Below are 15,032 nucleotides of genomic sequence, written 5' to 3' on the forward strand. Positions count from 1 at the left end.
AAATTGGAGGCAATTTTGGTTCTAATTGAGCACGACACAACTCCTGACACAACGAGTTCACCACGTCCGTGTCACAACAGCGAGTCACACCTTTCCAATGTCCGACGAGGATGACCTTGGTATGTTTCTGATTTGGTCGTCTTCACGTCTCCAAATCCCCATACACAGCTGAACTTGTGGATCAAATGCAGGCGGGTTCGATCCCACAACTCCCTACAAACCCACGTTAAAGAAGCCTGTTGCGCGCAAGCCTACTGCACGGCCAGCTGCAGGTCCATCGACCAAGCCATTCTCGAACACCACGGCGGACAAACGGAAGAACGCGCGGAAGTCGCCCGAGGTCGGAGATGATACCAATGATGTCTATATTCTTGATCCATCAGAGGAGCAGGAAGAAGGGTCTGACATCGAGCCACTAATGACGAAGAACAAGGCCAAGAGGACTGAGCCACCAACTGTCAATGGAAAGGCAACGACGAGGGTCAATGGCAAGCCCAAAGCAGATCCTCCTCACAAACTCTCAAAAAAGGTCTCGAAAACTATTCCCATGGAGGTCAAGGAGGACTTCGAGATGATTGAAGGTTCGGAAGATGAAATACCAATCACCCAGAAAGTCGTGGCCTCTAGGAAGGCTAGACAGACGAGCACCACCGTACCTTTAGCGCCCCGAGTGAAAGAGAACGCGGTATCAACGCGTGAATTTGAACGCATCACGAAACAGCTCGAAGAAGTACGTCCCCACATCTGTACTCCAGTCACCCAAAGGACTTCGTTGAATTGAATACGCTAGGTCATCTCACAACGTGACCAGCTAACCAACCAGCTGGAGGAGTTGTTCTCGATACGACAAACAGAGCAAGAGGAGGCACTTGAGGCAAGTAATGTGGTCTATGAAACCAAGATCAAGGGTATTTGCGTTTATCCTGTTTCATATGCATACAACTGATTCCTCTATCAGCGCAGGAAGATCTCATTCAAGAGCTTACATCTCAAATTGCGCGAATAGACCCTCTCGTGAACACGGGACAAACATCGACATTGCACTTTCTCACGCGGGAAGCCGCAGAAGAAGAACAGCGCGCTATCAAAGCAAAAATAGCAGACTTGAAAAGCGTCATCAAGGAGAAGGACCAGATCATCAAAAGTAAAGACATTGACATAGAAAATGTCCGACAGCAATGTGAGCGCGACCATCTTGAAGAACCTGCACGGACTCAACCGTGGTTCAGTGAAGGACGCTCAGAAGGAGCTCGACGCAGAGGTTGAGAGGTCCAAGGCTATCGCCAGTAAAGCACGGGGGCCTGCTGCGACCGCCACTACCAGCGCGAAATCCGTCTCCGTTCATGACCCCCATCACAGCGCAACTATCCAGCTCTATGAGGACGTGACAAACTTACTAATTACGGGGGCCAAGATAGCCGAGGGTCCAATGCCAAAGACGGACTCAGTCACCTTTCGCTGCGTCTATTCAGGTGGTTCTCCGACTAAGAGTACGAGCTATTCTTGAGTGATTTCTGAATGTGGTCTGATACCATTCGTTACAGGCCTTAACTTTTCACTGCATACGTATTGGACTCCAAAGCACGACGCGCAAGAACCCTATGCTTTGACGGACTTTGATGAGCAGGTTCAATTCACACCACTAGAGCTAGACAAAGAATCGCCAGACTTCGTCGAATCTCTCGATTTCCTCAAGGATACATTCACGTTTTCAAGAAACCAGATGGATGTCTTTCTCAAAACGCTGTGGGATAATGTAGGGGGTCCTGGCGCAGATAATGACGATGACGTGGAGATGGTAGAGTGATGATGAGCCCGGTGCTGTATCTATTATTCTGCGATCTTGAATCCTTTTGTTTCTACCATTTGTGATCGAGTAACAGTACTGTATGTTTAGGCAGCTCACCTACCGAACACCCTGTAGGGTAGTCCCTTATACAAGATACCTGCAGAGACATTTAGTATCGTCTTCGGGCTTTGTACCAGTTCCCTTAATCAAGCGTAGTCCACCTTCCCCACAGCTGTATTATCTGTCGGGATTTGTGCACCGGCCTTCTCCCATATCCTGACTGCCCTTCCATCGCCGTTGCGAAGCGCGTTTTCCATAGCCAAACTGACAAAGCCGCCTTCTACATCAGATCCATTTAGATTTGCGCCGGCTTTGACTAGAGTATCCACGACGGAGTTATGACCCTGCCGGGCAGCCTACAAGAAACATGAGCATCACAGAAACTAAGTGAAAGACAGTAGAGGATTTGCATAATAGAGTGCAGTGTGACCCAGAGTATCTCGCAGATGGACTAACGCCCCCGCTTCTAACAAGACATTGATTGTCTTCAAGCTCCCATTGATCGCAGCGACATGCAAAGGCGACCGGCCGGAGGCTGGGTTGATCCAACTGACAATCCCTCCTGCTGCAGTACGTAGTTGCCCGGATTCCACTGAGTCATCGCCGGCAGTTCTCTCCGAAGCTAAGCAGTACAGTACGCCCTCAACGTCATCAGCCGCGGCAGCGAGATGTATCAGGGATGAGAACAATGCTGTCTCGGTCAAGGCGGCTTCAGCCACAGTCGAGGACCATGGAGCAGCTGCTTCCCTCGCTGCTTTGTCCATTTCATCTATGGACACTATGATTTTCGGTGATTGGTGCGTAGGTAGGGACGAGAGGCGAACGACATGTGACAGGACGCCTTCGATGTTTTCAATGTTTTGATCCAGCGTTAGCTGGCGAGGTGTAGCATTACTGATAGAGCGGGTGAGTTCACCGCGAAGAGGCGTTCCAATGAGGTTGCGGACTTCAGTGGGAGTAAGCTCGGGCTTGGACAGAAGATAACCCAGTTTCGTGAGCGCGCTCTACAACATCATAGAAATCAGGCTTAGAAGTGAGCGCAATCTGTCAGACTCAACTACCTCGGGGGTCATGTCCCCTCCCGGAACAACGCCGGATTGTAAGAGAGTCCTACCAGTTTCATAGGCATCAGATACAGCGCCTTTGGCACACTGGGTGATAGCAACTATTACGACACCGCGGTCGCAGGCCTCCCGCAGTGAGGCCATCAGATCTTTTCGTTGAGGTGCATTGCCGGCACCAAACGTCTCAAGAACAACACCTTTGACCGACGGCGCCAAGAACGCACGGACAGTAGCAGCTGTGATGCCTGGGAATAGACGCAACGTGGCTGTACTCGAGTTGGAATGCTGATGATTCGAAACCAAGGGCACTGACTTACCGACATGTTGAGACATTTCTGAGTTTCAGCTGTTTCAACATCTATTTATTCCTGTACGTAGCAGCATGATGTGCATACCTTTGTGCGCTTTAAATCTGCGTCGACTAGTTTGCCTGATGACATCCTTCCAATTTACAACAATGTCGATGCCGACTGCGAGTTTAATCTGTTAGGGCTCTGAGAGGCTTGTATTGCCTCGATCATACCGTTCACCAATGGCGGAAAATTTGGACTTGAGAAGGCGTTCAAATCGTGAGAGGAGACCTTCGAGACCCTGTTCCCACGATAGAGGGTGTGGTTAAAGAATAAGCAGCACTCTTACACATAAATAACATCGATCAGTTGACTGAAAATTCACGATGCACTGGATTGGCATCACCAGGAATGATGTAGTGACCGGCAATGGATAAAGCACCGAGTAAATTGTCAACTGCATCATTGCGCAGCTGGGACAGAGGTATCTGAGCGCCTGTCACAATCTATGTGCCCTTGGTCTACATCAGATACCAGGCAGCATTGGGATTGGTCCACGCACGACAGTTTTCCCTAAGTCTTCGAGGAGAAAGCTCAGGGCGCTAGATGTATACGCCATGGTGTCTGTGCCATGGAGGACCACGAATGCATCAAACAGATGATAATTTAGCTCTATCTCCGTAGCTATGCGGATCCAGTCTGAACTACGAAATGTGTTGAGCAGGTACCATACCAAGAGCGTGAAACCCTGACCGTCGATTTCAATATTACTGCTGTCCAAAAGCGGCTCCCACTAAAAATGATCGTGATATTGGGAAAAGTATGTGTTGATCAGCTCTCATTACCTCTAGAACAGCGTATCGAATGCGTTTCGCGCTCCCTCCAGGGGCAATGGTCCGAGGAGTCACTAGCGCAGGTAGATGTGCTTCGTATACGTCGTCCGAAATCTTCGTGTTCAGCGGTTGGTGAATCAAAGGGGGCTGAGCTGAGGGCTTGAGCGCTGTTGGTACGCCGATTGGCCGTGATGATCGGACAGGCAACGTTGGGCGATGCTGAGTAGCATGAGGATGAGAAGTTGATGGAGGAATGGTTGGAGAAGATCTCCCGCTATTGTTGCTCCATTGTCTGAAGCCTTCCACGGATGTCGCATTGGAGAACAGAGAGTCCTGGAATGGGTCATGGAACCGAGCCTGGCTGCGAAATGTTTCCGTGAGGAAGTACGGTTCTGGAACATAGCCCTGTTGTCCGACCAGCATTCCAATTGTCCCGCCTGTGTAGATGATGAGAACTTTTGATTCGTCTAAAGAGAGTTCCATCGCAGAGTCCGTGGGATTTGAGACAGCGAGCGCAGGCGCCAACTTCAACTGAGACCGCAGAACTCCGCTCGAGTCACTGAGCCACGTGGTTATCTAAGCGCGCCGCATCTCAGAAATTTGGTTATAAAAGTCTCCTCTTGACTCGATTACACTCATCTAACCATGGACGCCCTCAGAAAAGTGTTCACTGCCAAAAAGGAGGAGGTATGGTGTTTTGTGTGTATTACATGCTTCAATGCTGATGAGATAGTATAGGGCAGTCCTGCCTTGGTCACTTTCGTGACTGCAGGCTACCCCACCGCGAAAGATACTGTCCCGATTCTGCTTGCAATGCAAGAAGGGGGTGCAGATGTCATAGAACTAGGCGTGCCGTTCTCTGATCCCATGGCCGATGGACCCGCCATCCAAGAAACAAACAATGTGCGCTTCTGTCACCCCCGCACCCGTACACTCCTATAATACCGTTTCATAGGTTGCTCTTCGAAATCATGTAGACTATGCAACATGTCTAGGAATGGTGAAGGAGGCACGAACCAAGGGTCTAACTGCTCCAGTCCTTCTTATGGGTGTGTTTGACGTTACTTGTAACAAATCACCCAGGCTGACCGAAATCTTAGGTTATTACAATCCTTTGCTTGCATACGGGGAGGACAAGGCGATCCAGGATGCTCACGAATCCGGTGCTAATGGCTTCATTCTAGTTGATCTCCCTCCTGAAGAAGCCATCACCTTCAGAGAAAAGTGTACCAAATCAGAGTATGCCCCCTCAGGCTCACTCATCTGTACTACTGCTCATTTTCCGCATCATAGCATCTCATATGTGCCCCTAATCGCCCCTTCTACGACCCTTCATCGCATCAAATTTCTTGCATCTATCGCGGACACTTTCATATATGTTGTATCCAAGGTGAAAATATTTCGACATTCAACGCTCTTTATGATACTCACACATATTGTTTAGATGGGCACGACGGGTTCTTCCGATAACACTGCTATGAACGCAGCGCTTCCGGACATCATCTCTCGCGTCAAAGCACACACCGACATCCCTCTTGCTGTCGGTTTCGGTGTCTCAACTCGGCAGCATTTCGAGAGCGTCGCGGATGCTGGCGCTGATGGTGTCGTGATCGGTAGCAAATTGGTATCTGTGCTCAAGCAGGCACCGAAGGATGCTGTCGCGAGGCATGTCGAGGCATACTGTCGCGAACTTAGCCTAAAGGGCCAACCGTCCCGAATCCGTTCTCCCCCAGCGAATGGCACGCCGCGTGTTCCAACGCCTGCCGTCAATGTCAATCAGACAGGGCCGCCGCCATATAATACAGCGTCCGAGGCCACTGTACTTCCCGCGCGGTTCGGTCAGTTTGGTGGCCAATATGTCCCGGAAGCGCTATTCGATTGCCTCGTGGAATTGGAGGCCGCTCACAAATCAGCGATGTCAGATCCCGAATTCTGGCAAGAATTTGAGGGCCTATTTGGCTACATGAACCGACCGTCCACGCTGTACTATGCTGAGAACTTGACAAAGCATGCTGGTGGCGCTAATATTTGGTTGAAGAGAGAGGACTTGTATGCAGCCCAGTGTTCAGTGTTTTGGCAGCCACTGACTACGTGACGTTGGTAGGAACCACACTGGCTCACACAAAATCAACAACGCGATCGGCCAAATTTTGCTTGCTCGGCGGATTGGCAAGACTCGTATTATTGCCGAGACTGGCGCAGGACAGCATGGAGTAGCCACTGCCACAGTCTGCGCAAAGTTCGGGTTGGAATGTATCATTTACATGGGTGCTGAAGATGTCCGTCGGCAAGCCTTGAACGTTTTCCGGATTCAAATGCTGGGAGCTAAGGTATGCCTTACTCAAGCAGCACTCACAGCTCTTTCCTGACCGGTCTTCTAGGTCATCCCAGTTCATTCTGGTTCATGTACATTAAAAGATGCTGTCAACGAAGCAATGCGCGACTGGGTCACAAATTTATCGACAACTCATTATTTGGTTGGCTCTGCCATCGGCCCACATCCTTTCCCTACAATCGTCCGTGACTTCCAGAGAGTCATTGGTAAGGAGATCAAAGTTCAGCTCCAGGAGATCAAGGGCAAGCTTCCAGACGTGGTCGTCGCGTGCGTCGGCGGCGGCAGTAATGCCATAGGAACATTCTATGACTTCATCGGGGACAAGAACGTCCGTTTGATAGGTGTAGAGGCTGGTGGTGAAGGTGAGATAGATTCCGTACCCTACCTCTCAGCCGTCTGCTAACTAATGTTCTCCCAAACAGGGATCGATGGCGACCGACACAGTGCTACTCTTTCAAAAGGCCAGCCTGGCGTGCTTCACGGTGTGAGGACATATATTTTGCAGTCGCCTGTCGGTCAGATCATCGAAACGCACTCCATAAGTGCTGGTCTCGACTATCCTGGTGTTGGTCCAGAGCACGCTTGGTTGAAGGATTCAGGCAGAGCTGAGTATGTTGTGGCCACTGATGAGGAAGCGTTGCGAGGCTTCCGGATGTGCACGCAGCTCGAGGGCATCATTCCTGGTACGGGCTCTCCTACTCTTCCTGTTCTTCTCCTTTTGATGCAACTGCCTTGCAGCTCTCGAATCTTCTCATGCGGTCTGGGAAGCTGTCCGTGTGGCAAAGACTCTGCCGAAGGATCAAGATCTTGTTATTGTGCGTACAGTCATTTTTTTATCATCATTCCTGAACCGACGTGTTTTTCCTTCCAGTGCTTGTCTGGACGCGGAGATAAGGATGTAGAACAAATCTCAGAGCTTCTTCCTGGCAAGTGGGCTGATATTCTGGATTGGCATGTGTCTGCATAAGAGCCAAGTGTTGTGACAATGTACGATCCATGTACTACATAAGCTTTACTAGTGGGCGATAGATATAGAAAGTGGTTGCAACGATACCTGACTCCCATGAAAGTGGGGGAGGGCTGTGAAGCATTAAAGGTGCGATATGGATGGACCATCTAGTTAACGGGAGAACAAAAAATGAGGTAGAAACCTCAGCCTCTAGCTTCGCCGTCTGTCTGCAAGACTCGATGATTAGAAAATCTCCATCAGCGCAGCTGAAAATCTTAATATCTGGTAGTTGTCCTTGTCACGCGGCGAGAACCCTCTGGGATTATAAGATAAGATCTCTCGGCGACGAAGTTAAGTAACAAAAGGTTAATCAGATAAACTGCACTCTGGGTTTTCCGTAATATTCCTGTACAAACTTACCTAGAAAGGGCCAAATTAATTACAAGTACCACCCTTTTGTAATATAAATGGTAAGAACATAAGGTCATTGTCTAGACATCTGTCCCCCATAGAAGCCTTTCCCCAGGATCTTCAAGCAAAAACCCCAGGCCCTGCGCTCAGCGTCGCTTTAGGACCGTGTCACCGCATCTGTGCAGATCTCTTCCTCTAAACAGAACCACAAAGCAAGCTACGTATCTCCTTCTCGATTCTTGAGTTTTAGTGTAGTATAAGCATACTCTTCGAATGGCCTCCGACCTGCACAACGCAGCGAGCCAACGTGCTGTTGAGACTCTGGCCGCGAAACTACGAAGGCGGTGAGTCAGACACCCTTTCTTCCCTACAATGATCATGAATGTCAGATTTGCACAGGCAAGTAGTAGGTTCTCGTGAAACTGCACTCGAAACCGTTCTTGTCCTGCGCCAGGTGGTCTCCAAGGCACGCTTTCAAAACATACAGCAGCTAGTCGAGATCATCGGAGGCGTAGGACGGAAGCTTGTCGAGGCGCAGCCAAAAGGTGTCAATGCTTCCTATTTTTGTACGTACAGCATAATCGAGACGAATCTCATCCGAATATACATCAGAACACACGGTCGGAAATACCGTTCGCAAAATGCTGCATCACCTTCGAGAGGAATACAACAATGCATCGAAGGGCACGGTCGCATCCTCCTCCACATTTTCCATATCCAAATTCGTGCTTCAGGGCCAACCGCGCAAGCATCTCACAACGCAGAAGACAGAATCGACTCTGGTTCTGAGAGAGAACGATCCAGATGATCCCGATTCGTTCGCGAGGACTTTTAAGCCCGTCCTCATGGAGGCGATTCAAGATATCCTGGATGAGCTGGACACAGTTTATGATAACATATCAAAGAGCGCAAAAGATCATATTCACTCGGAGTAAGTCTCATTCTTCAATTGCCTGCTACTTGCTGAATATCTTTTATTCTAAGTGAGATCATCCTAACAATCGGCAAGTCGAGTACGGTCGAAGCTTTCTTGAAATCGGCCGCCCATTACCACAACTACACTGTCATTGTTGCTGAGAGCGGACCTTCGTAAGATTTCTATGCTGTTTAAATCTATCTTTTCAACCAATTGGCCATTCAAACGCAGATACGGGGGCCACGACATGGCAAGATCCCTCTCATCCTCTGGCATCTCCACATTCCTCGTATCCGACTCCTCAATATACGCTCTCATGTCCCGTGTGAACAAAGTCATCCTCGGCGCACATGCTATCCTCGCAAATGGTGGTATGTTTGCCATCACTGGCTCCTCCCTAGCGGCATCAGCAGCCCGAGCGCACAGTACTCCCGTCGTAGTCTGCGCTGGTCAATTCAAGCTCACTCCACTATGGAATCTGTACCATGAATATGGCGCCCTCGATTTTGCCGATCCAAGCAGCGTCCTTGGGTATGAAGAAGGTGATCTCGTCGATAAGGTCGACGTCATCAATCCATACTACGATTATGTCCGTCCAGAGTTGGTGGATGTCTATATCACAAATGAGTGGGTTCTCATTTCCGAGTCCAATGTCGTTATCCTGATCGACGTGTTCTTTAGCGGCGATCACCCTCCGCCTTCCATCTATCGGTACGTGTGCCAACAGTGTGCCTTTGAACCATCTAGCTCACCCCGTCCTACTTCTTCGTCGTAGATTAATTAAGGAATCATACGATGACGAGGACAACGAGCTTTGACTGTAACCAGTAATCTCTTAGTATAGCATTATGTATCAACAACTTTTGTAAGTTACAATGTGCGGCTAGCCTGGAAATCAGGCACAATAGACGCTCTATGTCGAGTTCAAGAAGTCTTCGTTCTCAAGATATCGAAGAATGCTTCTTGGGGTAGCTCGACACTTCCGAAGCGCTTCATGCGCCGTTTCGACTCTTTCTGATTCTCAAGATGTTTCATCTTGCGCTCATAATGCCCTTCACACAGTCCGCAATTCAGTACAGATGCTTCAAACGACAGAACAGATAATCCTTCACCTCCATAAAGCCCAGCTGTGACGTCCGCACGAAGAGCCGACAAGGTTTCACGGGCGACGACTTTCTTACCCACCGCCGCCTGAATGGGCACTTCGAACATCTGGCGAGGAATCACTTTGTCTGATCAAGTCAAATTGTCAGTTTCAACATCTTGAAGGCAGTGGAAATAACATACGGAGCTTCTTGACCCAGGTCCTACCTATTGCCTGTTCGGCAGATCGATGGACTATAAGAGCCAAAGCGTCTACGGGCTTGTTATTGAGTAGAAAAACCATCTGTAGAGGAACAAGCTGAGTTGCAGATTAGAAGAAGCTAGCATGAAAGCACACACCTTAGCAAGATTGCTGCGCTTGTAGCCAGCGTCCTCGTAGCTTGATAACAATTTAACTGGCGCCAGAAAACACAGGTAACACGATGCAGCTCACTCGAAGCTAGCGAAACCCGAGCTGCGACTCTTCAATTTATCGAAGAACCCCGTCACAATCTCGCTCAGAGGCATAGTGCAAGTTAGGATAGCTCGGGCGGATGCCTCGCTGGAAGTCTCCATATAGCGGTGGTCCATATCTTCTGCTCGGTGTGAAAAACACAAATCCATCATCTCGCCAAGATATTCTGTTGAAGTCATTTAGCGTCAAATCTCATCGTTTCATAGTTGATGAAGTTTTGCCTACCTCCAGGGGCAATGATCGTCGCTTTCACGATAGGTTCCTGCACCTCCCGCACCTTCGACGACGTATCGCTAGTCTCAGGAAAGTCTGTCGGATTGCTGACAAACACCGTTCTGTCCTTGTATATCACTGTGATGGGCAGAAAATTTGATATCCGTGTGTATAGAAGGTTTGAAGCCCTCGCCGACCTTTATATGGCACCGTCGGCGCAGTTATGATGATGTTTGCATCGTATTCGTCTTCAAGTCGCTGACGAAATACGTCCATATGCAACGTCCCAAGGAAGCCCAACCGACAGCCTTGTGCTAGTGCTGATGAAGATTCACGCTGTACGCTTACGCTACGGTCGGTGAGTGTCAACTGTCGAATCGGATCAGTATATACACAGAACTTTTCGAGTGGTACTGACAAACCCTCTTGATCGACTCCTCTAACTTGGCAAAATCACTGCTGTCGACAGGGAATATCCCTGCGTAGACCTACTTTCATTGAGCGGACAAACATTCATGAGATGAGAACTGGCACACCATTGCTTTCGCAGGCTGGAACCCAGCCATAGGTTCGACAGTCTCACCCACCCGGTGAATCGTGTCACCGATATGTGCTGATGTATCAAACTTTTAAATGAGGCCGAGAAAAAGTGTGGACTGAGGGCCTAGTACCTTCCGAGGACTGTTTCATGTTGCACGCAATATAGCCGACTTGTCCCGGGAGGAGCTGAGTAGTTGGCACTTCTTCTGGGTGCATAATGCCCAGATCGGTGATTTCGTACCTTTTCCTAGTATGACAAGAAGCAATCTTGTCACCTACCGGGAGAAATGAGAGGGTTCCACCGGTATCCGAAGGGATCTGTACCTTTACGAAGCGTTCCACTCTGTATACTCACCAACGATATAACACCGCGATATCGGTCGTATCTGGATTGCATTGATATAAGTCAATTTTCACAATATTGAGATTTCCTCGCTTACGATGAATCGAATAGTAGTGCTTTCAAATTCTCAGAAGGACTGCCGGATGGTGGGGGCATTCGCTCTACAATCGCTTGAAGGACTGCAGCAACACCTTGCCCCGTTTTCGCTGAGATATGGAGAACTTCTTCGGGCTTAAGCCCAAAGGTAGACTGTATCTGCGCTGTAACTCTTTCTGGTTGAGCAGCAGGAAGGTCGATCTGTTCAAAGACGTTGGTTAAGATCAATCCTTTTTGATAACCGAAGACATGCACCTTATTGAGTACAGGAATAATCTTTAATCCTTTTTCGCGAGCGGTATGGAAAACAGAAAGTGATTGGGCTTGGACTCCTTGGGTGGCGTCAACAAGCAGAAGTGCGCCTTGACAAGCCGACATGGATCGAGAAACTTCCCAAGAGAAGTCGACATGCCCCTAATGGTAGAATTCAAGAGTTCAATGCACCATCAACTGCGTGCCAGATAAATGCTAGCTTACAGGTGTATCGATGAGATTTAACAAGTACCTCGAATCGTTATAGCCGTAAAACATGCTGGTAACATTGTCTTAATCATACTCGGCCATACATATATGATAGGACTCAAATTTACCTTGCGGTCTGCGCCTTGACTGACAAAATAATTGAAAGACTCTGTTCAGATACGGGCTGTGAGGCGTACCTGTGATTCCTCTTTCTCTTTCAACCTTCAACTTATCGAGGAATTGTTGATTAGAACCCTTCAAACTCGTCGTCACAGTACCCGTCAGCTGCAAGTGCATTAGTATGAGGATGAATTTATATTGAAATGCACAGAAACCTCAAGAAGCCTATCTGCGAGAGTCGACTTTCCATGATCTGTAGACATATTCGCACTCGTAAGTTGAAACCCGCAATTCGCGCGCTCGAGCATACCTATGTGGGCGATGATTGAAAAGTTCCTTCAGCGATATGTTAGATATGTGTAATCATAGTGCTGTGGCGGTCGACACACCGTATCATGTCACACGGAAAGTCCTCCATGTGCACCAGCTTTTGTGCTGCCATTCGAGCGCGCATTGAAGTACTGAAGGCTGCAGAGGATAGAGATGTAGAATGTTTCCTGTCGCTACGACAAGCTTGCAAGCAAGAGAGACGCCATGTGGAGAGCATGTGAAGGCTGCTACTCTCTGCACCTGGGATGAAAACAAGTCAGAAGTGATGGCGGGGCGTTCAAACGTTCAAGCCTGTTCAAGCAGGTTCATGCCAAAAGTGTCAGAAAGGGATGACGAAATTACAATGACTAAGCACTTTTCATTTCCTCAAAGTTACTAGCAGTGGCTGCTACTGAATTAATAGCGCCTGTTCAACCATCTGGACTACTTGCTCTCACAACCTCGGTTTGCCTCCTGTTGCCTGAGAAATTGTGACCTTTTTCAGAGCTCGAGTACCATGTCCTTGGCACAGGAATCTGAGGCAAGGAAGGCGCGTTTGCTTGCCTTGAGAAAGAAAAGAGCAGGCGAGAGCACTGATGAGGACAGGTTAACTATACTCCCACCGTCTTCGTATGTCGCCTTAGCTGATGCATTGCCCCAATTACTATTAGTAACAACACATCAGAGCGTATTCTCAGCTCTCGTAATTTTGATCCGGAAACACGAACTCTTCGTAAACGACAACTCGAAGATGTTGAAATCGAGGACACTGTTGAGGGGAACGTCAAAGGACTGGCCGAGAAAATCATTGCTGAGGATGAGGAGAGAAGGGCTCAGGACCTGGTACTTCCTATCATTGACTTCGATTCCCTGCTCTCATTCGACCTGTGTCCAGGACTTATTCAACATTGCACCGAAGAGGCCCAACTGGGATCTCAAACGTGAAATGGACAAAAAGCTTTCCAAACTAGACAGACAAACGCAGCAGGCAGTCCATACGCTCATTCGTACGTTCACTCCTAGTTTTTTTACATTTCCTTCAATCATTTCCTCCCAGGACAACGTCTTGCTGCTCAGAAAGGACAATCTGACGACCTCGTGGCTGCGATGCAAGCAGGAGCTGGTCCCGGTGATGACCCCCCTTCAGATCCTGAGGATGACTGAGGAGTCCTATGTACTGATTAAGTACACTCGTGTATTTTTAGTTGAGCCCTTCTCTTGGTGTGCTTCTCGGTCTTGACTCTGATACCTTATACTAGGTTATCATTGTGATTACCTAGTGCTGAATTCAGGCAACCCCCGCCTACGTGTTTAGTGATAGCTCGAAGTCGCAGCAAGCTCAAGTTCTCATTGTTCGTATTGACCCCCTATAACTATATAATATGACGGGAATTGAGCATTTGGATCATACGCTGATCTTCTACAGGTCTACCATCGTGTACTCTTCCGGAGAGGTGACCATCTTGCTGGGACGACGCAATCGCAACATGTAAAGATGGCAATACCTGTCCGCTAGAACTTGATGCTGAAGAAGTTGAATGTCCATGTGCGAAAGGTGACGGAGAAGATGAAGGCGGAACGGGCGTGTGTGTACCCGTGGCATCCGAATTCCTCGACCGGGCCTTCCCACTCCTATACATCCCTGCCGGCACAGTCACACCACGTAGAGTGGGATCTTGATCAATTGTAGGAAGACGCGGAAGGTCGGAATACGTGAAGTAGGCAGTTAAATGCCACTTGCGCGGCTTCGTATCAAAATGTCTCAGGACCCATGCCGAATACGCCTGTTTGACCAATCCCGCCGGATGCTGCTCGCTACGATCGTAGTGCGAGAGCGCAGGGGTGGACGCGCCGGTCCGGCCTATGCCATCGACGAATCTGAAGTTATTTGGCGAACTAAGAAGTTGTCTATCGGGTCACCCTCAGGTTTGATTGAATCTTGAAGAGGCTGCTTACCGTGGAGGTTGGTCGTTTGAGGAGCTATCTGACGGTAATTTTTCGTCATAGAAGAGATACGGCTGCCGTAAAGAACGAAGTCAGCTTCAAAGCAAGAGGTGTCTGTAATCTCCTGAAAGAGTGAGCCACTTACCTCACGCATCCGGGATTGGCTCCAGACCCGACCATCCGTCCACCTCTTCAAGCCTAAATCGTCCTCGCTCTCTTCCCAGACGAAAATCGATCCTGAGCGAATATACATGGACCGTTCGACCTCGTTCAGACGTCGCTCGACGGGTTTGAGGAATCCTTGACGTACGGCTTCGAAGACTGTGTGGGCGTCTCGGGCGTCGCGAACATGAAGTCGGGAATGGGTCGGCTTTTGCATGTCTTGTGGGGGGTTGTAGAACATGGTAGGTCGAGCTCGCTAGGTGCCTTTAAATCGGAAGAAAAAAATGCAATGCTTGAGAAAACGGTTCGTGAGATGTTATGAATAGAGTACCACAGGTAAGGTGATTTTGGATGGAATAAGGTGCGGTGTAACTTGGAAATCGCCCACGAGGAGAGCCGTGCACAGTTCGGCCATGTGGTAGTACAGGAAACGCCGATCTAAACAGGTAGACTTGGCCACAGGTTATTGATGATGTCCATCGAAATTCAGTCGCCGGACGGGCTGTTGAGCGCCTGAGCCCGAGGGAGAGTTGGGAAAATTGTGTAAAAGAGATTTGTATAAGTTAGACCTTTTCTCCCGCGCCAGCGCCACAGTGTGAGGTTATGTGAGCGGGAGCAAATTTGACATGACGGATGTA

The 15,032-nt window shown here is 49.0% G+C and overlaps 7 protein-coding genes across 7 annotated transcripts; 4 read left to right on the top strand and 3 right to left on the bottom strand.

Moving 5' to 3' along the window:
* The first annotated feature begins 157 nt into the window (after nucleotides 1–157).
* HETIRDRAFT_380402 (uncharacterized protein) lies at nucleotides 158–3,108 on the top strand. The gene is made up of 7 exons (XM_009544610.1): nucleotides 158–730; nucleotides 791–908; nucleotides 959–1,180; nucleotides 1,230–1,490; nucleotides 1,545–2,203; nucleotides 2,258–2,853; nucleotides 2,911–3,108. The coding sequence occupies exons 1-5, from the start codon at nucleotides 419–421 to the stop codon at nucleotides 1,805–1,807; spliced, it is 1,176 nt and encodes a 391-aa protein (XP_009542905.1). The 5' UTR covers nucleotides 158–418; the 3' UTR covers nucleotides 1,808–2,203; nucleotides 2,258–2,853; nucleotides 2,911–3,108.
* HETIRDRAFT_60161 (uncharacterized protein) lies at nucleotides 1,660–4,519 on the bottom strand (the record flags this gene model as incomplete). Its single annotated transcript, XM_009543535.1, has 9 exons — nucleotides 1,660–2,205; nucleotides 2,260–2,853; nucleotides 2,911–3,179; nucleotides 3,309–3,383; nucleotides 3,437–3,547; nucleotides 3,610–3,709; nucleotides 3,766–3,902; nucleotides 3,957–3,996; nucleotides 4,238–4,519. 9 exons carry the CDS (start codon nucleotides 4,517–4,519, stop codon nucleotides 1,996–1,998), a joined length of 1,818 nt encoding a protein of 605 aa, XP_009541830.1. The 3' UTR covers nucleotides 1,660–1,995.
* A 162-nt stretch (nucleotides 4,520–4,681) lies between these two features.
* On the top strand, nucleotides 4,682–7,421 carry HETIRDRAFT_380406 (uncharacterized protein; the record flags this gene model as incomplete). The annotated part of the gene is made up of 11 exons (XM_009544611.1): nucleotides 4,682–4,723; nucleotides 4,775–4,939; nucleotides 4,992–5,085; nucleotides 5,137–5,275; nucleotides 5,330–5,426; nucleotides 5,481–6,085; nucleotides 6,141–6,366; nucleotides 6,418–6,733; nucleotides 6,794–7,054; nucleotides 7,110–7,186; nucleotides 7,243–7,421. The coding sequence occupies 11 exons, from the start codon at nucleotides 4,682–4,684 to the stop codon at nucleotides 7,336–7,338; spliced, it is 2,118 nt and encodes a 705-aa protein (XP_009542906.1). The 3' UTR covers nucleotides 7,339–7,421.
* A 583-nt stretch (nucleotides 7,422–8,004) lies between these two features.
* Nucleotides 8,005–9,465, top strand: HETIRDRAFT_308679 (uncharacterized protein; the record flags this gene model as incomplete). Its single annotated transcript, XM_009544612.1, has 7 exons — nucleotides 8,005–8,075; nucleotides 8,131–8,276; nucleotides 8,344–8,662; nucleotides 8,716–8,820; nucleotides 8,879–9,274; nucleotides 9,329–9,358; nucleotides 9,423–9,465. 7 exons carry the CDS (start codon nucleotides 8,005–8,007, stop codon nucleotides 9,463–9,465), a joined length of 1,110 nt encoding a protein of 369 aa, XP_009542907.1.
* Nucleotides 9,466–9,571: 106 nt separating this feature from the next.
* On the bottom strand, nucleotides 9,572–12,242 carry HETIRDRAFT_100331 (uncharacterized protein; the record flags this gene model as incomplete). The annotated part of the gene is made up of 17 exons (XM_009544613.1): nucleotides 9,572–9,699; nucleotides 9,760–9,879; nucleotides 9,935–10,034; nucleotides 10,091–10,130; nucleotides 10,185–10,371; nucleotides 10,431–10,556; nucleotides 10,616–10,787; nucleotides 10,841–10,906; nucleotides 10,955–11,031; nucleotides 11,090–11,233; nucleotides 11,283–11,344; nucleotides 11,399–11,598; nucleotides 11,653–11,811; nucleotides 11,875–11,929; nucleotides 11,988–12,006; nucleotides 12,057–12,144; nucleotides 12,195–12,242. The coding sequence occupies 17 exons, from the start codon at nucleotides 12,240–12,242 to the stop codon at nucleotides 9,572–9,574; spliced, it is 1,791 nt and encodes a 596-aa protein (XP_009542908.1).
* Nucleotides 12,243–12,738: 496 nt separating this feature from the next.
* Nucleotides 12,739–13,404, top strand: HETIRDRAFT_380408 (uncharacterized protein; the record flags this gene model as incomplete). The annotated part of the gene is made up of 4 exons (XM_009544614.1): nucleotides 12,739–12,894; nucleotides 12,960–13,131; nucleotides 13,184–13,295; nucleotides 13,346–13,404. Coding segments are annotated over exons 1-4 (432 nt in total), but the record flags the coding sequence as incomplete, so codon positions are not given.
* Nucleotides 13,405–13,661: 257 nt separating this feature from the next.
* On the bottom strand, nucleotides 13,662–14,611 carry HETIRDRAFT_310713 (uncharacterized protein; the record flags this gene model as incomplete). Its single annotated transcript, XM_009544615.1, has 3 exons — nucleotides 13,662–14,184; nucleotides 14,245–14,306; nucleotides 14,378–14,611. The coding sequence occupies 3 exons, from the start codon at nucleotides 14,609–14,611 to the stop codon at nucleotides 13,662–13,664; spliced, it is 819 nt and encodes a 272-aa protein (XP_009542910.1).
* Nucleotides 14,612–15,032: the final 421 nt, after the last annotated feature.

This window comes from Heterobasidion irregulare (genome assembly GCF_000320585.1).
Source record: "Heterobasidion irregulare TC 32-1 unplaced genomic scaffold scaffold_02, whole genome shotgun sequence".
Classification (NCBI taxonomy): Eukaryota; Fungi; Basidiomycota; class Agaricomycetes; order Russulales; family Bondarzewiaceae; genus Heterobasidion; species Heterobasidion irregulare.